Raw genomic sequence first — 20,149 nt, 5'->3', positions numbered from 1 at the left:
AGCGGAATGTACCATTTCACGGAAAACTTTTTTGTGGAAAGTACCATTTCGCGATCCTCTCCTTACTCGCTGTCGCTCGTTCCAGGAAACCTAGGAAAACAAATAAACCTAGACAGTAGTGATTTCTGCGGGGAGTTGCCTTCCCACAGTGGGCGGCGCTTCCGACGGCGGGTCGCCGGCAACACTCGCGGCCGTCTCATCCTGAATGATCTAGAGTTACTACAGATAGTTTTTGTGGTCTTGTTAATGACTAATGTTTTATGGAAGAGTCTCGAATTTCTCGAGTTCGATTAGTTTTTGAGTTTCGCAAAAATTTCTGTTTTATTTGTATGAGTCCATATCTCCCTACCACAGAGGTGACAGGTCTCTAACTATCATAAGATAAATTCAAGACTTCAAAATCTCCCACAAGCCAAATTTGGTTCCATTTGCTTGATTAGTTCTCAAGTTATAAGGAAATTTGAATTTCATTTGTATAGGAGCCCCCCCTACTAAACAGGGGAGGGGTCTTAATTCACCATAGAAAAAATTTCTGCCCCCTAAAAGCCCCACATGCCAAATTTTGTTCCATTTACTTGAATAGTTCTCGAGATAAGAGGAAATTTGCATTTCATTTGTATGGAAGCCCACCCTCTTAAAGGGGAGATGGGTCATAACTCGCTTTCTAAAGAGGAGAGGGGTCTCAATTCACCATAGAAAAAAATCTTGTCTCCAAAACCACTTACATGTCAAATTTGGTTCTATTTGCTTAATTAGTTCTCGAATTATGAGGAAATTTGTTTTTCATTTGCATACACTCAAAATAATCGGCACGTCGCATCCACGTGAAAAATCATGTAAACTTTTGTACAGCAACTTACATGAGCTTCATGTACTAGTTAATGGGAAAATTGATACAACTTACCGGGATCGCACGTAAACTGGTTAGTATGAGTGCGAGTTACCAACAATTCACGTGAATGTTACATGAAAAGTGTGATGGATGAGAATTACCTATATTTTCACGTAAACTTGACGTGCTGATTTTTTTTAGTGTAGGAGCCCCTCCTCCTAAAGTGGGGAGGGGTCCTAACTCACCATAGAAAATATTCTTGTCTACAAAAACACCAACATGCTAAATTTGGTTCCATTTGCTTGGTTAGTTCTAGAGTAATGAGGAAATTTGTATTTCGTTTGTATGGGAACCCCCCCTCCTAAAAAGGTAAGGGTTCTTAATTCATCATAGAAAAAGTGTTGCCTCCAAAAACACACACATGCCAAATATGGTTCCATTTGCTTAATGAGTTCTCAAATTATGAGGAAATTTGTATTCCATTTGTGTAGAAGCCCCCCCTCTTAAAGTGGGGAGGTGTCCTAATTCACCATAGAAAATATTCTTGCCTCCAAAAGCCTCCACATGCAAAATTTGGTTCTATTTGCTTGATTATTTCTCGAGTTATGAGGAAATTTGTATTTCATTTGTATAGGAGCCTCCCCCTCCCAAAGTGAGGAGGGGTCCTAATTCATCATAGAAAAAATTCTTGCCTCCAAAACACCCACATGCCAAATTTGGTTTTATTTGCTGGATTAGTGCTCGAGTTGATAAAATTTGCATTTCGTTTGTATAGGAGCCCCCTCTCTCAAAGTGGGGCGGGGTCCTAATTCACCATAGAAAATATTGTTGCCCTCGAAAACTTTCACAAGCCAAATTTTGTTCCGTTTGCTTGATTAGTTCTCGAGTTATGAGGAAATTTGTATTTCATTGGTACAGGAGCCCCCCTCCTAAATTGGGGAGGAATCCCAATTCATCATAGAAAAAAAATTGTCTCTAAAAACACCCACATGCCAAATTTGGTTTCATTTGCTTGATTAGTTCTCGAGTTATGAGGAAATTTGTATTTCGTTTGTGTAGGAGCCCCCCCCACTTAAAGTGGGGAGGGGTCCTAATTCATCATAGAAAATATTCTTGCCCTCGAAAACTTTCACATGCCACATTTTGTTCCATTTGCTTGATTAGTTCTCGAGTTATGAGGAAATTTGTACTTCATATATATGGAGCCTCCCCTCTTAAAGGAGAGAGGAGTCATTCTAAAAGTCCCTTTCTAAAAAGGGGAGGGGTCCCAATTTACCATAGAATAATTTCTTGTCATCAAAAACACCCGCATGCCAAATTTTGTTCAATTGGCATGATTAGTTCTCGAGTTATGCAGAAATTTTGGTTTTATTTGCATGGGAGGCCCCCCTCTTAGTGGGGGGAGGAGTCTCTAACCATCACTAAAATCTTTCCTGGCCCCAAAAACCTCTACATGCAAATTTTCACGCCGATTGGTTTGGTAGTTTTTGATTCTATAAGGAACATCTCGACAGACAGACAGACAGAAATCCATTTTTATATAGAAGATTTAGTTAATAATCGATACATTTTTGCCGTTCTCCTCTCCGAAAACATAGTTGAACTAATGTTGGAATACCAGACCGTTTGTTTCCTTCAACCTCCTTTTTTAGAAATACATATAAAACCATATAACGGGTCTCATATCTAATTTTCTACGTTAAATATTGACGAAAAATCCAAGAGACAACTTTTTACGCGTAGCTAGCAATAACCCCCCTGATGTAATGTAATCAATAATGTTGTGGTCAGAGTGATAAGCCCATACAAAAAAACCCTCCTCTCACCTTTATACTCTTTCCCCTCCATTCAAAAAAATCCTTCTTCATTACATTCCCTTCATCAATTGTAGAACCATCGTTTCAATAAATATTAACCCGTTTTACTCAATAAACTTCAGTCTTATAACTGCATTGATTAGAGAGCGTACTAACCGGATATATCCGGAATGTTAGCGCTTACTGTAAATAATACCAATCAATTCGTCTTTGATGTGATAAATGAAGACCCTTCTCCTGACCTAAGTATAGTTCCGCCGAAGTATTATATATTCCGTATAAGTATCGTATAGTGAACCGCCGCCTTAAGAATTGCATAGGGGGTCTCAATTCACCAAAAAAAAATCCTGCCTCGTAAAACCATCACATGCCAAATCTGGTTCCATTTGCTTAATTAGTTCACGAGTTATACAGAAATTTATGATTCATCTGTATAGGAGCCCCCCTCCTAAATGAGGGGACCTAATTCACCATAGAAAAATCCTGCCTCGTAAAACCCTCACATGCCAAATTTGCTTCCATTTGGTAATGAGAAGACTAATTATAATTTGGAACACATATCTCTAATCTTCCCTAGCAGCGAAGAAATTTTGGTGAACGCACCTCAACCCCGCAACATAAAATAACAAATAAAAAAGTGCCTCATTTTTTAAAAGACTATAAATCCTTATTTAAAAACTTTGAAAGCCCTGCTAATTAAAGCAAATTACTCCTTCTAGATATATTCAAAATAAGAAAATGCGGCTTCGTAATAATTGCTACAATTGAGTCTGAAAATATAGATAACTTAATAAACAAAAATCTACCTATATGGCACCGAGCAGCAACCAGTTCCGTGTCCGTCAAGCTATACGTGATGCTGGAATACTGACTCCTCTAGCAGGAAACAGACGATAGCCGGTAACAAACTTCCGAATGTTGTATGCTTTGCCGGATCTTCTCAACGTTCCGTTCTGACTAGTTGGTTACGGGCAGACAGGCTCAGGAAAAGCGGTGCAGCGGACGGCACCAACAGCAACTGTAACAGAAATGGGACGTGAAAGATCGAAAAAATAAAATCCAAAGGAAGGAAACAACTTACCAGCAGCAGCGGTACATCAAACATTATGAACTCTTCCTCAATATTTTGCGTTCAACACTGTGACCGCAAACACAATTCAAAACCTCCGAAAATCACTGCGTAATATTAAAAATTCAAACAATTAAAACAACACGTAGCCGCGGTAGCTAGCCGCACATTTGGAAATAAACAAATCGCGAAAACGTTTGACAGCCGGCCGACGATCGAACAAGCTATACACGACAAAACAAGACAAAACCAACAAGTCCTAAATAACCCAAAAATACGGAATGCGATACTCACACAAATTTTGCGTTGAAATTACCTAGGTTCTAGTTCGCCATTTACCCAAACGTCAAGTTCGCTGAAGGTACACAAGAGTTGAGTATTTTCAAACTGCAGGTTGGGTAATTTCAGTTTTCAGTGTATTGAGATAGCTGACATTTGAAGATAGAATTATCAAAAGGGCGAATGTCGCAAGCGTAAACAAACCGAGTGAGGGTTGATTTTCCTATGCTGGCCCAGCAAAAAATAACTCGCAGCACTCACACACAAGCGAGCGTGTTGGACGAACATGAATTCACCAACATTTTCGGCCAACATGTACGTACGTGTATGGGGGCCTTTACATTGATTTTACACGTTTGTTTTTGCTTTCCCCCAGTTATACCCCGGTAAAAAAAACATACGTTTGAGTGAAATATGATAAGTTTTTGTAGCCTTTTGCACTGGGCTTAGCAAGCTCAATTCGGGTCAGTAGTGAGAAATATGATGACAACCTTGCTATCCCGTATAAATTACCCAATCTATGGGCCCACCCGCTTCCCCGCTTACGAAAAAGTTGGATGCCTGGCAGAAATCGAACAGAACCAGTCTTCATTTTTCGCTCGATTCTCTTTATGTCAAATGTGACACTTTGAGGCAGGAGAAAAATGGTTCATCCATTCATCCAATGGTTTCGGGCAAAAGGCAAGAGAATAATATGAAACATGACAATTTAATTGTTAACCTGTTTATTGCACGCTTCTTGCTGCTACAGTCCGCTGCTACTCCTTCCAAAAGAGGAGGGAAAGCTGAATCGGTACAAAACCGGTTTTTATTCGAAACCTCTGGCAGAACTCCGGCAGAAAACCCGTAAGGCGATATTTCTGCCCGAATCGAATGTGTCATTTCTGCTAGTTTTCATGGGTAACGGCGACCAAAAATCCGGCAGAATGCCTGGCAGAAAAGGGTTTTTGGCTGCCAGATTTTTGTTCGATTTCTGCCGGACGCGCCTAAGCGGGAAGGAGGGATACAGAGGTGAGTGAATGACGAAAAACTGGTGGTTTCAATTGCTAAAACCGCTGATAATTTTCGCGTGGAAGTTTAAATAGGTGGAATCTCCGCAAAAAATTATGCGGTTATTATCAATTTCCCACCCTTTCGTACGCGATGAATTATAACCGTCGCCAGAATCGTCGCGGGGGCAAATATCGTTTATTTTGTCAAGTAAATCAATAGCTTTACGTGCTAGACAAGCATAATATATCGACCTTTTCGCGTGCGTAATGGTGGCTAGTGAGTACAACTTTCGGAGAACGTTAGCATGCCTTTGGCAACTTTATTCACGTCAAGTTGATATTTCCAGTCTTAATTGTTGTTGTACAACTTTCAAGCATATGTGAGCGGAGTTCCCAAAAGCAAATAAACATTGTCGAAAACTGTACCCACTAGCCGCCACTAAGCGCGCGAAAAGGTGGATAGTGTGCCACCACGTTGGTAATTTGTTCCAAATAAATATTTAATATTGTGCTTTGCAGCTGTACCTCCTGCTGCGGAGGTGGTAACGCGCTCAGGAGATAACCGCGAGACAACCGCAAAATTAAAATTTAGGTTTTCTGGTTTGTGGTTCGACAAAATATCAGTTTTGTAACGTGTTTGTGGTGGAAAATAATTGATTTGGAAAATTTTCAAATACTTAATTACTATAACAAATCATGCGGTTATCTTTTGGTGGTTTGGCTCAGCTGTCAAGATAACCTTGTCTGTCAAGATAGAGCTTGCTAAGCCCAGTGCAAAAGGCTACAAAAATTTATCCTTTTTTACTCAATCGTATGTTTTTACCGGGGTACTGGGGGAAAACAAAAACAAACGTGTAAAATCAATGTAAAATCTAACAACAGCAACAACGAATTGCACGTCGATGTGTGCGTACGGTAAACGTCAGCAAGCTCAATGTGAGGATTTTTCATGCAATCTGCAATATCCAGCGGGGTGCTATCCCTATCTTAACGAACGGTGTATGACAGTCGACTTAACAAAGGGCGCTATTGCAAGAAAAGCGCCCGTCTGACAGGTAAATTTGCTGCCAACCTTGGTCGAGATTACAGACGGTAGATACAGACGCGCAAAGAGCGTGGCATAAAACACCAATCGAACCGTCAAATCGAGACACCAAACGAGCAAAGTAAACAAACTTGTGTTTCGTATAGGCAGGGAAGACTAAGTTTTGTAATCTACCTGAAATATTAAAACTTTAACTATTGATTTACTAGCAACATATGGATTAGTTACACTCGATATATCATATAATGCTTTGAAAAATTCAATTGGCTTGTTCAATTTGCAAAATATGCGTCGTAATTCGCGAAGTTCCATGGAACATACCTCGCGATTCACGCAACTTACTGATCCAATTCTGACTGGTTGCCAAAACTGTTTAAATAAAATAAACAAAAAAAAGTGTTGCCGAATTGGTAATTTTTCTCTTTGCGCGTCTGTAGATTATCTACCGTCTGTAGTCGAGATGTGCTGAGATGTTGGCAACAAAAACATGGCAGCCATCGCAAGCCCCTGGCAATATCTGTTAATTCTCGCGTCACTTTTCATTTCGTCCAATGTAACAAATGTAAACAAATCCGGTTTATCACAACAAATTATTGCTCTTTTTAAACTCTATGTTATACAAAAACACCTGCCCAAATAGAATTATTTTGAGGTGAAAAAATTAGCATTATCAAAATGTCCAATGTGCACATTCGAATTACGAATGACTGACTGTTACTTCGGTCGTTCTCATCTGATGTCCAAAGTGCAAAAAAAATCAAAACAAACCCAATCTGTACATTGGACGTTTAGCAAGTGAAAGTTTTTTTTCGCATTATTTATGCATTTTAAGTGAAACAAGCGGTCTAATATTGGAAAATAACCTCGAAAATAGCGTAGCACGTATTTTACGGTGATTTCGCTTAATTTATGTGCAATAGCCTGGAAAAATAAAACCGTCCAAAGTACAGCATGAGATGGTAAACAGTCCAATGTAACTTTTTCCATAATCAACCAAAACTGCTTAGTTTTAATTAGATTTTTAAAATCTCCGTTAAATATTGAATGTTATTATTCATCAACCACGTTGAGTGAATGACTGAAAATTATTTCATTTTGAAACAATTTAAAGTTCAATTCGAAGAACTTCGATCTCGTTTTTCTCAGTATGGTGGAATTGTTACATTGGACGAAATCAAAAGTGACGCGAGAATTACAAAATAATCTGCGCATTTGGCAACACAGACATGCACAGCTGCATTGTTGCTAGATTGTTGTTTCATTTTGCTGCTCTCTAATCGTATTTTACTATTTTACACGCTCGCAGTCTCAGCGGTTGTCAAGATTGTCAACGTTGTCAACTCCGGATTGACAGTTTGTCTTTCTTTTTTTCAGCCAGCAGCTTTTTTTTACTGTCGACTGGTTAATGCCGTGTCATCACATCGGTCGTTTTAATAAAATCGGTCTTTTAGGTGCAACGTTGTTAGGTAGGTAAAAGTGTTCCTTCATGCCTGTAAGCGTCAGAAAAAATATTCGAATCTAAGTGGAGTGCTGTTTGTGGGAGGTAGAACGACTGAGTTTTAACAGAGGTCATCAAAAAACCCGGTCTGCGGTGCGACGTAATTCGCAACACTTTTGAAGAGATGGGCCTGCTATATAAAATTCGAGTTCGAGTCGTAAACTGCCTTGTATTCTTTTTCCTGGTCGCCTTGATGCCGGCGTTACCACCGAAAACAACGTTTCCGTTCGAATCGTTCAGGTAAGAATTTGATGATACCTAATTACGTTACGTTATCATCGGATCTTGTTTGGCAAGTAGTATAGACAAAACCGGAAAGATTGTGGCTTATTTGAGCATGCAGACTTTCACTGCATTTCATTAAATGGCTACGTTTGTGCTGGTTTTTCGTTTCCCTTCGTTGAGTACTTGGTTACGTATTAGTTTAATAGCCGTCCAACAATGTACAATGATATCTACCAACTTTAGTCAATAGTTGCCTTCCATCAACAACGCGAAGAATATTTTCCTATGTTTATATTACTTATCGCGGGTTAAAGTTGTTTAGTGCTTATCTTATTATTGATAGGTATGCCACAAACTATAAACCTATACCTACATGTATAAGCTGTGATGTTACTTCAGCAAATCGTCGATTTTGCAAAAGCAAATTAGTGCAGAAAATTTTGTGATCTCTCAATCGATGTATTCTGTTTTGTTCGCTCGAGACTAGGATGCGTTTTTTACTCAAACTAATTAACTAATACAGCTTATAAGCATAACCCTTATCGAAACAAATTTCTTTTTCTATCTTTAAACATAATTGCTCCTAAAATGTTAAATGCTCATTTTAAAATATGTATTTCATTCATTGATCTTACACAGCATAGCACCGTTGAGGGAACTCAAGGGTGGCCTTAAACCAACGAATCACCTGGACAATGCCGAACGTTTGTTCGAAGGAAAGATTCATGGCCCGGAAGCACTGCTGGTACGTGGAAAAGATATGTATGTCTCTCTGCATGGAGGCGAAGTGGTACGCATCAATGGTCCTCACATCACACATGTGGCCAAATTAGGCAAACCCTGTGGTAACAAATTTAATTACTTGCTCAAAATGTTCGTTAAGCTAATTTTTGTTTTCAGAACACTTTTTCGAAGAGAATACTTGCGGTCGACCTCTGGGACTTGCGTTTGATACACAAAGCGACAGTCTGATCATAGCAGATGCGTACTACGGTATCTGGAAAGTAGACCTTTTCAACGGAGATAAGGTGCAGCTCGTCTCAAGGGATGTTGTCCTAGATGGTAAAGTTGTCAATCGTAAGCCTCGGTTGATAAATTCAGTAGCGGTGGCTAAGAATGGCGATATTTACTGGACAGACTCCTCATCGGATGTCGATTTGATGGATGGTGTTTATGCGATTTTGCTAAACCCGTCCGGTCGTCTTTTCCGTTACGATCGAAAGACAAAGAAAAATGTTGTCCTCCTGGATAATCTCTATTTCGCTAACGGAGTAGTTTTAAGTCCAGATGAAGAGTTCGTGCTGGTCGCGGAAACTATGTCATCGACAATTCGACGAGTTTATCTCAAGGGCCCGAAGGCAGGCACCGACGACATATTTGTTGATGGTTTACCAGGTTTGTTGGATAACTTGGTTGCCGATGACGAAGGCCTGTGGGCTCCTCTTGTCATGGCTGCTGATGAAGAAAATCCATCGGTGCCTCGTTTATTATCAAGAGTTCCTCTTATTCGCAAGTTCTTGGCTCGCATGCTTTCACTAGCAGAGATGCCGTTCCGTTTGCTCCACCAGATTTGGCCGTCGGCTCACACTCTTCGTTTGCTACACACGATTGGACATTTCGAAACGATGTCATTCCTTAACCCAGATCGTACGACCGTTGTACGGATCACCTGGGATGCGCACATTATCGGTTCTCTACATGGTTTCGACCGTTCCGTAGGTTCTGTTTCGCATGTCGCAGAATTTGGGGATTATTTGTATCTGGGATCACCGTATAACACATATCTGGCTCGAGTCAAAATGCCTAAAGGCTTAAAAGTTCGTGTTCAAAACGTCCGATTCGAGCCGGAAGTTGCACCAAAAACAACTACCACAACCACCACCACCACCACTACTACTACAACTACTACAACCCCTAAACCAACTACGACTTCTACTACAACCACCACTCCCAAACCAGGTACGAGTTAAATTTTTTCTGTTCATATCTCGGTCCTAACTAGATAGTTTCGTTTTCTCAGTTACTACCACTACAACAACCACAACACCTAAGCCGCCTTCGACCACAACAGCTTCTACTACATCCACAACCACTACCACAACAACCCCGAAGCCAACGCCAAAAACCACACCAGCAGCGGAGAAAGCCAAACCAACTAAAGCTCCACCGGCCACTACCAAAGTTCCTCCGAAGCAACCCAAGACGGAAACACCAAGTACCACCACAACCGCAGCTCCACCGGTGAAGAAACCGGCGCCGATTCACGAAAAGATTCCCAATGACACACCGAAACCGCAACAGGAGAAATTAAAGGTCATCAAACGAGGCGGTGAGCAAGGCGAACTCTAAGCTAATCCCAGCCAATATTCCATACAGCATTCCCGCTTCCCCAGCTTTGTTCGGTAGGGGTTTCAAGTTACCGAAAGCAAACGCACAATTAACGATACTAGCATTATTCGATCTTTTCTGGCCGTTCGCGAGCCTAAGGCTGGCGACGGACCTGATCATCAATGAGATTGCGGCTAGAAGGCCGAGGCGGCACAGCATTCCATATTTTCCGCTGTCATTCCCAGTGAAACAACGCACTAAGACTGCCCATTGAAATATTTTTAGTATAATTTATTTCCATTTTCCTGTACGTGGCATCTACAATACCATCACCAAAGTAGCAGTCATTCCGAACAAAAAGTTTTTGAATCTAGCATATTACCTAGCAGTTTTTGACTAGCGGTTGGATGCGCCAACGTTCGAGATAAATTTGAAATTGTTTGGCAGCTTGCCTGTGAGTCGAGTCACTCTTAGTTTAGCACTTTTTTTTTTCAATATAAAAAGAATAAATTTTATGGTAAAAGGAAAAATATGATACACGCAATTATGTATAGGATTTTTTTGGGATCCAAGGGAATTTTGATCGGTTTTGTAAATCACAAAGTTTTTTAACATGCGATCGGCATGCGATTGATTATCGTTACGGTAATGTTAGAATTACACATAGTCAGTGGCGAAAATAGGCAGTAGATCTTAAGGATTTTGTTTCTAATAGAACTAATACCGTAGGAAGTACTTTGGAACTGTATCAAATTATCCGAACATTCCGTTTTAAGTGAAAACTTGTCGAGCTCAGTGACAACACAAAGCTTTTACTTTTCATTACCGATTCAGTCCAGCCGAAATTGCTTTATCACAGTACTTCAGTCATCTTCAATCTCTTCGTCGTCGCTGAAATATTCGCTTTTCTTGTAACGAATCCGCTTTGTTCGAATGCACGATGTCTGTTGACTTCCATCTACTATTCGCCTAATCCGGTCGTCTTCATCGCTTGCGGCATCACCGCCGTTTTCTTCACGATTCTTTACCCGTTTTTTACATTTAGTCCTAGGAGGAGACTTATCACCCAACACGTTTTTGGGGCACTTGTAGCTCACGTGGCCATGTTCACCACACTCGTAGCAGCGACTTTTGTCGGGATATTCGCGCCTTTTAGCAAACTGCGGCCCCCGGCCGTTGTCTTTGGCAATGCTCGCCTTCACCGTTCGTCCAAACATCTACCGAGAGACAATTGGTTTTGGATTGATATCGACTATTTTCAAAATACTGGTATAGGTACTCACTTGAACGTTGTTTACTGCCGTGCAACATTGTTCCGCATCTTTGCTGTTTGTAAACAGAACGAAAGCTACACCCTGACTTTTGCGGGAATGTCGATCTCGTAGAATAGTCACTCTGTAAAATTGTTGGAATTTTGCCTACCTTTTATCTTCTACTATCAGAATTATTGATTACCTAGCAATTTGGCCGTACTTTTCAAATAACTTCCGCACGTCGATGTTTGTTAGATCAAAAGGTAAATTCGCAACGTAAACTGTACTTCGAACAGGAGTTGCCGTTTGTGACGACATTCTTCTGCTTGCAATATTGTGGAAAAGTGGGAAAACTTGGAAAACTTCCTTAGTGTTGTTTACATTCCCTTTGTCGGAGTCAATGCTCGAGTGTTTTTCCAAAAAGACGTAATACGTAAACCATCAGAAAATAAACGTCAAATCTCGCAATTAAACAAAAAATAATGGTAGCGTGCGCGTGTAGTAAATAATTTTTATTGTTATCATTAGTCAACAGTCAAGTTTAAACGATACAGTAACGGTGAAATACAATTTTTTAAATCAATTTAAACAAATAGTTATTATGCCTTGCATAGTTCCTACGTGCCTGCACATCGATGATCGATTAAGACCTTTCCCGAACGATGAAGCACTGGCGGCGAGATGGCTGGAAGCAATCGAGTCTGGTTGCGGTTATTCCAAGATGCAGTTTGCCGGGAGTGTTATCCAACTAGAAATATGCAGTGTACATTTTCAAAATTTGTACCCAGGAAACTATGAAGAACCATCCCTATTCTTGCATTCGTAAGTTGCTAATATTCCGTGTCCTTTTTGTCTTTGCTCATGCTATCATATTCTCTAGCAAAAAAAGCCATATAAAAATCAACAGTTGCAGAGTGTGTTTAGCATTCTATTCAATTGAAGAAATGGTGCCTCTGGAAGGAACAATTGGCGAGAAAACAATTGCGGCTCTCCTTGAATCGTTGGGCGTGAGTCATCACAAAAAGCATTTTCTAGATTTGATTTGCTTGTCGTGTATTGCGAAGATGGAGATAATTACATTTCTTCACACAAAGTTTTTACAATCAGAGTTAATCTTCCAGGAATTATTGAAAAAAAGTCAAATCACAGACCAGTATGCTCATAGCAAAGCTGAACGTTGCTTACTACAGGTTGATATCGTTAATGAAGAAGGATTGTTTGAGACAGAGACAGATATCCAAGACAGTAGTGACAATGAATACAGAAATTTAGGCTACCAGAATCAAAGCATTGAAAGTAAAGTTTCTGACAAATCACAATTCTCCAAAAACAAAAAACCGATTAAACCGTCAATGAGTTTGAAGGAAAAATTAGAGCGATACTGTTATATATGTAATACGATTCAGGAAGATGCCAACCAGTTGATGATTCACCTTACCAACTCCCACACTTCGGAAATGAGCTATCGATGCGTTGAATGCTTGCTGGATATCCCTTCGCTCTACGGGTATAACCGTCATCTCAGCCGACATGATACATCGCAGCGACCATTTAAGTGCTCCGCCTGTTCTATGTGCTTTAAGTCCAATTTTTGGGTAAAACTTCATGAAAACAAAAAACATGGTACCAATCATGATGTCAAAAGAGCTAAGAGTAAATCGCGAGAAATAATTTGCGATCAGTGCGGCAAGATTAGCGGCTGCCAATGCCCTAAAGAGCATACTCAACAAGTGCATCGGAAGGAAAGTCAGCCAAAATGTACCATATGTGGGAAAACGTTCACGACAAAACGCAGTCTCGAACGGCATATGCTTTTGCATGCAAACGCTAAACCGTATAGTTGCGATCAGTGCGAGGCAACTTTTCGACGTTTGTTGAACTATCGCCATCATAAAAGCATAGTGCATGATGGTGTAAATCCACACGTTTGCTCCGAATGCAATCAAGAATTTAAAAATTATCAACGGTTGTATGTTCACAAGAGAAAAAATCATCCAAAAAATTCTACCACTCTCTACTATCAACAGTACGAAACCTGCAAAATCTGCCAATTGCGGTTTGCAAAGGGCAGTGAGTTATTGGATCACATTCGAACTGGTCACTCGGGAGAACAATACCCAGTGAACAAGTGTCCGCATTGTCCAAAAACGTTTATGCTATCGATACAGCTGAGGACACACAAGCTTATTCATTCGGACAGATATACCTGCAAGCAATGTGGCGTTGGTCATGTTAATAAACGGAAACTTCAGTATCACATGGATCTGAAACACTCGGTCGGTCGTATGTATACCTGTTCCGATTGTACCAAAACATTTACCAGTCTGCATCAGCTCACCCTACACAGTATCATACACACAAAAGGAAAGCAGTTCCAGTGCGAGTTTTGTACGAAAACGTTTCTTCGAAAATTTCAGCTAGCGATTCATGCACGGTAAAGTTCTCTTTGAAGTTCTATAGTGATGTGCCTATTTTCATGTGTATTGCCCTTTTAGAATCCACACGGGGGAGAAACCGTTCCAATGCGATAGATGTCTGAAGCGCTTCGGTGACGACAGAGTTTTTTGCAAGCACAAAAAAGGCTGCCAAGCGCTACTCGCCAAGAAAAATATAAAATTAGAGTGCCCAACCGAGTCATAAACCAGTGCAAGTTAGTTTCATATGGCAATGGTGAGCATAGCTCTCGTAAAAATGGTTAGGTTTTCCGTAAAAATAGCTAAGTCCGTCGAACAGTATCTTAAGTAGATTTTCAGGCCTCAATTAACTATATGTATTTTCTTTAACTAGGGTGTCCTATCCCATTCTTGACCCATCTAGCGCACGATAACTTTTAATTAAAGGATTAAAGGTTGGTTTCTTCCGTACTGTCACTTAATCCCACACGTGTACTCACCAGATTAACTGTTAATCGTCTGAGCTAGCTTAAGCAAATAAAAAAATGCAAACGATCTCCAACACCAAAATTTGACCCAAGATTTTGTTTTGACCCATGAATTTTTTTAGATTGAATCATTACGGTTTCCAAACAATATTGGGAATTTCGAACCAAATGCTTTACCATTGTTTGGTATTAAAATATAACTAAAAAACAGAGGTGTTCGATTGATTTTCTGCTTCCGAAAAGACGGGTATTTCCCGGTTTCCGCAAACCAGTGATACGATTTACTACACTGAAGTCGCTTTTTGTGCAAATTTCGGAATTCTCGCTGTTTTTTACGCGAATTTCAGAGTTTGCCGGTGAACCAATTAGCACTATAACTGACTTACAGCGTAATTTTAACCGTTTCACATCCATTTGGACTTCAACGTCAGTCGCAACGTGCTAAAATACCGCGTACAGGACATTAGTCAGTAGCTTTTAAGGGGAAACCGAAAGTGGCTCAAAGATGGCTGGGTAAATGGCTACCATTCGAAGCATGTTTGTCTTGCGCCTTAAAAATGCATCTGTATTGGCAGAGCACGCTTTCGCCACGTAATCAGTGCTTCCAGTGCTGTTATAATGTCCTAAAACTTGTAATTCAATTTATCGATCTGCTATGTATCAATAAACGCTCAGCAAAACATAATTGCTGATGGAAAATAAATTTAACTGATCATATCGATCATTACGTGTTTATAAAAAAAAATGTATAATTTGGAATTAGTTCATAGATATTTGGTTGCGCACATATTTCGTTGAACTAGCGATTTCCGAAAAAGCAGCAACACAGTATCAAACTTTCATCACATCAATGAGCTTTCAAAGAGCTTTCAACTTTCGCCGCATCGATGAGCTTAGAGTGAAGTAAACAAACAAAACGCAAACGCAGGAATCAAAAACGCAATCCGATGCAAGCGGATTAATTAAACATCCTAGTGATCCTACGCATTATTCAGTTGCTGCTGTTAATTTTGATTGAATCGAAATGCCTTGATAAAGAAAACAAACCTTTTTTCGGGATGTTTGTAGAGTATAATCAATATATATGCCAGTGTCGCTGGTGTTTCATGGATATTTTGGTGGCAAACATGTTGCTGGTTCGTGTCTTGGATACGGGAACTACATTGTCAAATTGCCCAATAGAAAATTTTCCTGCCGACGAAATACCCCAAAACGACCAAATCGGGTGATTTATCCTACGTGATTTAAGGAAAAGCAGAAGGATTTTTTATTGGGTTGCCTTTTTAGTTTGACAATCAGATTCCTGTTTCGAATCGATCACTCACACATATGCGCATACAGTGTAAATACGTAATTTTCAAATGTGTGATGTTTACCACGAGCACTGCAGCGACACTGGCATTCTATATATATTGATTCTACTGTTTGTAGTCAGTGCGGTTGGCTGCGAATCAGCTGTTTATGTTTGCAAGCTCCGCTATTTGACATATATTACCAATACTAATGCAATATTCAAATAAACGTTTAGGTTTTTAACGAACACATGAGATGTACAGTACAGTGTTTGTCGCACTAACACAATAACGTTAGCCACTTTCGGTTCCGCCTTAAGTAGCCATCATATAGGATCACGAAAATATGCTAACTAAACAAATAAACCAAATAATAAACATAGAACTAAAATGCTTTCGAAGTGGTCCGAGGAGCGACGGGTAAGAATACTCACGTTTTAATTTTTTTCGTTTTTCTACATTAGTTCGAGCTTTTATAAAAGAAAGTTCTAGGTTATGTGGATCATTTTCACCAAACATCGACAACAATCCATGCCGAATTGACAAGACGTCTTCACGTTTCTCGGTCTTAGGCTGCCGCTCTTCTGTCACCCCCAACACCCGCTGCTCTAGTATCCACGTCAACAACGCTCATCCAACGGATACGGGGTCTGCCTTGAAGTGGTCGGCCTCTGCCGGTTCTCTGCTAAATAGTTTTCGCTAGTCTCATCCGGCATCCTTGCTACGTGGCGAGTTGCGTAGTTACATATGAGCTATTTTGCCAAAGCTGCTGATCAAGCGGAACGACAGTTTTGTATGATGTTTACACTTTTGATGTGCACGCATTCGGGGGTTCAGATTAAAGAAATTGACACTAGCGAAGTTTTATGGCACTCCAGAATTGTCGCCATTTCCCCGAAAAAAAATTACATTAAATTTTTACTGGAAACAATGCGTTACCAACAATTTTTATTGTGGATATTGTGGAAATGTTAATATTGTGCTTTGCAGCTGTACCTGGATTAATCCAGATTGTTTTCTCTAATGCCAATGTATATGACAAAACAAAACAGCAACATTGCAGTTGTTACTCTTTTTCACTCACAGCATTCGCATTGTCGCACTTTTTGTGCCAGTCGCACTTTTAGACTGCGGTGTCCAGTAAGGTGCAAAATGCGGGATAATATTTTTGTTTCTTTTTTATGGAATGTAATTGACTGTGTTTCATCAGAAATTTATTGCACTTTTATAATTATATTTAGCTTTTTCGTTCAAAAAAGTACCATAACACTATGATATTATTTCCTGTAAGTGGAAATTAAATGGAAAAACCATCAGACAATAAATATTAAATATTTACATAAATTATTTACGTTTTTACTGCATTTTGAATCCAACTGTATACAACAATTATTTTTATCTTAATTTTTAAGGGTTATTTTTTTCGGGTTGCGCATAAACGGCCCAAAAAACTTTTGACAATTTCAGGCCCCTCGTTCATGCCTGTATTGCCAACCTGACAGTGACGGTGACACTTTTTGACAGGTTTCACTTTCAGAGCTTCGCTCCTTTCACAAAAGTCAGCCACGTTCGGCATATTTTTCGTGCTCACTGGTGTGAAAATTTTTAATATTTCCTATTAATTCCGCATAGTTTGTGATAAATTACGGTCCACCGTAAACGAGATGAGTGAGACCATTACTTGTACGCCGGAGTCAGCGATTTTTGAAGCTCCGCAGCTTCAATTCAACGAAGAAGGATGGGGTGAGTCTATCAGTACAGCTGTCGTCTGTCGATGCAAACTGGGCATTATAATGTAATCATGGGTTCACGTTTGTAGGTCCGTGTGAGCTTCCGGATGCATTCAAGGATATTCCGTACCAACCATTCAGCAAGAGTGACCGTTTGGGCAAGATTTCCGACTGGACCGGTACAGCACAAACCGACAAGAAGTATCCCAGTAAGTGACAGATTTAACCTCAAAGTTTAAATTTATGGTGAGTGAGAGGAAACAAAGTTGACCGTAACTTGTTTTAGATAAATACACTTCGCAATTTGGAGGTGGCAGCCAATACGCGTATTATCACGAAGAAGATGAAACAACTTTCCATCTTGTGGATAGTGCTAGGGTTCAAAAACCACCGCATCAGCGGGGCCGATTCCGTGGTAACTTGCGAAACCAGCGGTAAGTCGTTGCAACGCGCTTGTTTAGAAGTTGTTTAAAACTTTTTTTATCTTACAGCGGTCGCGGCCGTGGCTCTCGCGGTGGGGCTCAGGCGGGTGGAATGACAACACTTTCGAAAAATTCCAACAAAGGACGCGATCAGCGTCGCGGAACCACTCGTAAATGGGGTAATCGCGGTCCACCACCTAAAATTCGAGACGCATCGGTTGCCGTGCGTCCGGATTGGGTAACAATAGAAGAGATGGACTTTCCGCGATTGTCCAAACTTTCGCTACCGAGCGTTAAAGAAGGAGAGAATATTTGCACATGCGGTACGCTTGAGTACTACGATAAAACTTACGATCGTGTCAATGTGAAAAATGAACGGCCGTTGCAGCGTGTGGACAGAATCTTCCACACCGTTACGACTACCGACGATCCTATTATTCGGGTACTCTCAAAAAGCCATGGCAATGTATATGCGACGGATTCTATTCTAGCTACGATTATGTGCTGTACTCGCTCGAACTATTCCTGGGATATTGTTATTGAGAAAATTGGCGATAAACTTTTCATGGGCAAACGAGATAATACCGAATTTGATCTATTGACCGTTAATGAGACGGCGATTGAACCTCCGCAAGAGGATGGAAGCTCTCTTAATTCTCCTAGAAATCTTGCGATTGAAGCTACGTTTATCAATAATAACTTTAGCCAACAAGTCTTGAAAAGTGGCGAGAAAGAGGCGAAATTCAAGTTTGATGAACCGAATCCATTTATTGGTGATGACGAAGATGGAGAAGTGGCAAGTGTTGCGTATCGCTACAGGAAATGGGATTTAAATAATGGAATTGTACTCGTCGCTCGATGTGAGCATGATGCTGTTTTGCAAACTCCTCAAGGCGATACTCAATTCCTTACGATAAAGGCTCTGAACGAGTGGGATTCGAAATTGGCGAATGGCGTTGAGTGGCGTCAGAAATTGGACACACAGCGAGGTGCTGTGCTAGCCAATGAACTACGTAACAATTCATGCAAACTGGCCAAGTGGACCGTACAAGCTCTGTTAGCTGGTTCAGACCAGATCAAGTTTGGATATGTATCTCGAGCTCACGTCCGGGACTCTTCACGGCATGTCATTCTCGGAACACAGCAATTCAAACCACAAGAATTCGCTAATCAGATTAACCTGAGCATGGACAATGCTTGGGGTATTCTGCGTTGTATTATCGATATTTGCATGAAACAAAAGGATGGTAAGTATTTGATTATGAAGGACCCCAACAAGCCGATGATCCGACTATACGATATTCCGGACAATACCTTCGAAACCGACGGCGAAGAGGAAGAAGGTGATGACGGTGAAGCTTTCCAGCCATATTCTTATGGCACGACTCCGAAGCCAGCGGCTACCGTACCTGTGGCCACTCCTGCTGCTCCATCCGTTGATACAGCAGCTGCTCCCCCAGCTACAGCCACCGTGGCTCCTGTCCCTGCCCCTACTATTGCGGCTGCAGTTGCTGCCGCGACTGCTCCGGCTGCAAGTGTTACCGCACCAGCCGCCACTACTGCTGCCGCTGCCGTTGCGGCCACTACAACTACTTCTACTACGACAACCAGTGCTGCGGCACCCGCCAAGTAACTGATTGCCGAATTAGTAAGCCAGCAGTAAGCTATTATATTGAACACAATATTATACATTTTCAAACACTATTACAACATATATTTGCTAACAAACAGCAGTTTAAAAGTGCACAACGTGCGTTCGGGACAAGAAAGTAACGATATTAGATGAAATACATAAAGTTTTACCGGTGGTCATTGACTGACTACCGGGGGAACACCAAAACATTTTGTTCTGTCACAATGCTATTGAACGTTTCCCTAATACGACTAATACGGGGTTGGGTCTCTTATAAGGAGATAAACATTCAAATGGGTAAAGCAGTTTGTTTCTTTTACATTTGGACCGACAATAGTTGTACAAGTGGCTGAATGTAAAGAGAGAGTTTCTGAAAGTGTTCTGTGAATCGAGCCATATGCCGCGAAAGGTCCTTGTTAAAACTCCAATGTCGTTCGATTCGATTCGACCCACGCCGAATGAAGCGCAAATAGCAACAAATTAAAATTTAACGAAATGCTGTATGAAGGACGTTTTTCACTTCAGGGTATGAAATGGGGAAGGCAAATGAGGAGCGTCCAATCTAGCTCTAGCCATCATAAGCCCCTACCTAGCGCCTCCACGTAGCCATACTTGGTAATGCTCTATTGACTAGCCAAGCTAGGAGGTGCGATGCTGGGTGGTTCCCTGCTGCCTGATCTCAAAACCGCGGTTTTGGGCAGATGGCGGAGCCACACGGCCTTGTAATAGGTAAGCTCAATATAACTTATCTAAATTATTTTTTTCGTTTTAGCTCATGCAGTATTTCCTGCTATATAGTAAAAACTTTGGCCAAAACGGGTTTTAATACTGATACCAGAATGAAAAAATTAAA

General features: G+C 40.7%; 3 protein-coding genes across 3 annotated transcripts; 2 read left to right on the top strand and 1 right to left on the bottom strand.

Moving 5' to 3' along the window:
• The first annotated feature begins 7,403 nt into the window (after nucleotides 1-7,403).
• Nucleotides 7,404-10,815, top strand: LOC128733163 (adipocyte plasma membrane-associated protein Hemomucin). The gene is made up of 4 exons (XM_053826807.1): nucleotides 7,404-7,772; nucleotides 8,397-8,602; nucleotides 8,658-9,716; nucleotides 9,778-10,815. The coding sequence occupies exons 1-4, from the start codon at nucleotides 7,657-7,659 to the stop codon at nucleotides 10,104-10,106; spliced, it is 1,710 nt and encodes a 569-aa protein (XP_053682782.1). The 5' UTR covers nucleotides 7,404-7,656; the 3' UTR covers nucleotides 10,107-10,815.
• Nucleotides 10,494-11,688, bottom strand: LOC128733164 (zinc finger CCHC-type and RNA-binding motif-containing protein 1-like). Its single transcript, XM_053826808.1, has 3 exons — nucleotides 11,541-11,688; nucleotides 11,369-11,480; nucleotides 10,494-11,302 (listed from the first exon to the last, which is right to left on the bottom strand). The coding sequence occupies exons 1-3, from the start codon at nucleotides 11,654-11,656 to the stop codon at nucleotides 10,949-10,951; spliced, it is 582 nt and encodes a 193-aa protein (XP_053682783.1). The 5' UTR covers nucleotides 11,657-11,688; the 3' UTR covers nucleotides 10,494-10,948.
• Nucleotides 11,689-17,062: 5,374 nt separating this feature from the next.
• On the top strand, nucleotides 17,063-19,494 carry LOC128741492 (eukaryotic translation initiation factor 3 subunit D). Its single transcript, XM_053837361.1, has 4 exons — nucleotides 17,063-17,254; nucleotides 17,331-17,450; nucleotides 17,528-17,675; nucleotides 17,733-19,494. The coding sequence occupies exons 1-4, from the start codon at nucleotides 17,176-17,178 to the stop codon at nucleotides 19,294-19,296; spliced, it is 1,911 nt and encodes a 636-aa protein (XP_053693336.1). The 5' UTR covers nucleotides 17,063-17,175; the 3' UTR covers nucleotides 19,297-19,494.
• The last annotated feature ends 655 nt before the right edge of the window (nucleotides 19,495-20,149 follow it).

The sequence above is a fragment of the Sabethes cyaneus genome, chromosome 1, assembly GCF_943734655.1.
Source record: "Sabethes cyaneus chromosome 1, idSabCyanKW18_F2, whole genome shotgun sequence".
Classification (NCBI taxonomy): domain Eukaryota; kingdom Metazoa; phylum Arthropoda; class Insecta; order Diptera; family Culicidae; genus Sabethes; species Sabethes cyaneus.
The sequence above is the reverse complement of the archived record's forward strand: the minus strand, read 5'-3'. Positions and strand labels throughout refer to the sequence as shown.

Bases quoted from the DNA above. Each gene is read 5' to 3' on its own strand.
- LOC128733163 (XM_053826807.1), top strand. From the start codon at position 7,657: ATGGGCCTGCTATATAAAATTCGAGTTCGAGTCGTAAACTGCCTTGTA. The intron at 7,773-8,396 runs GTAAGAATTTGA...GATCTTACACAG, and splicing joins TTTCCGTTCGAATCGTTCAG to CATAGCACCGTTGAGGGAAC. The intron at 8,603-8,657 runs GTAACAAATTTA...TTTTGTTTTCAG, and splicing joins CAAATTAGGCAAACCCTGTG to AACACTTTTTCGAAGAGAAT.
- LOC128733164 (XM_053826808.1), bottom strand. From the start codon at position 11,656: ATGTCGTCACAAACGGCAACTCCTGTTCGAAGTACAGTTTACGTTGCG. The intron at 11,481-11,540 runs GTAATCAATAAT...ACAATTTTACAG, and splicing joins AAGTACGGCCAAATTGCTAG to AGTGACTATTCTACGAGATC. The intron at 11,303-11,368 runs GTGAGTACCTAT...GTCTCTCGGTAG, and splicing joins CGGCAGTAAACAACGTTCAA to ATGTTTGGACGAACGGTGAA.
- LOC128741492 (XM_053837361.1), top strand. From the start codon at position 17,176: ATGAGTGAGACCATTACTTGTACGCCGGAGTCAGCGATTTTTGAAGCT. The intron at 17,451-17,527 runs GTAAGTGACAGA...AACTTGTTTTAG, and splicing joins AACCGACAAGAAGTATCCCA to ATAAATACACTTCGCAATTT. The intron at 17,676-17,732 runs GTAAGTCGTTGC...TTTATCTTACAG, and splicing joins GGTAACTTGCGAAACCAGCG to CGGTCGCGGCCGTGGCTCTC.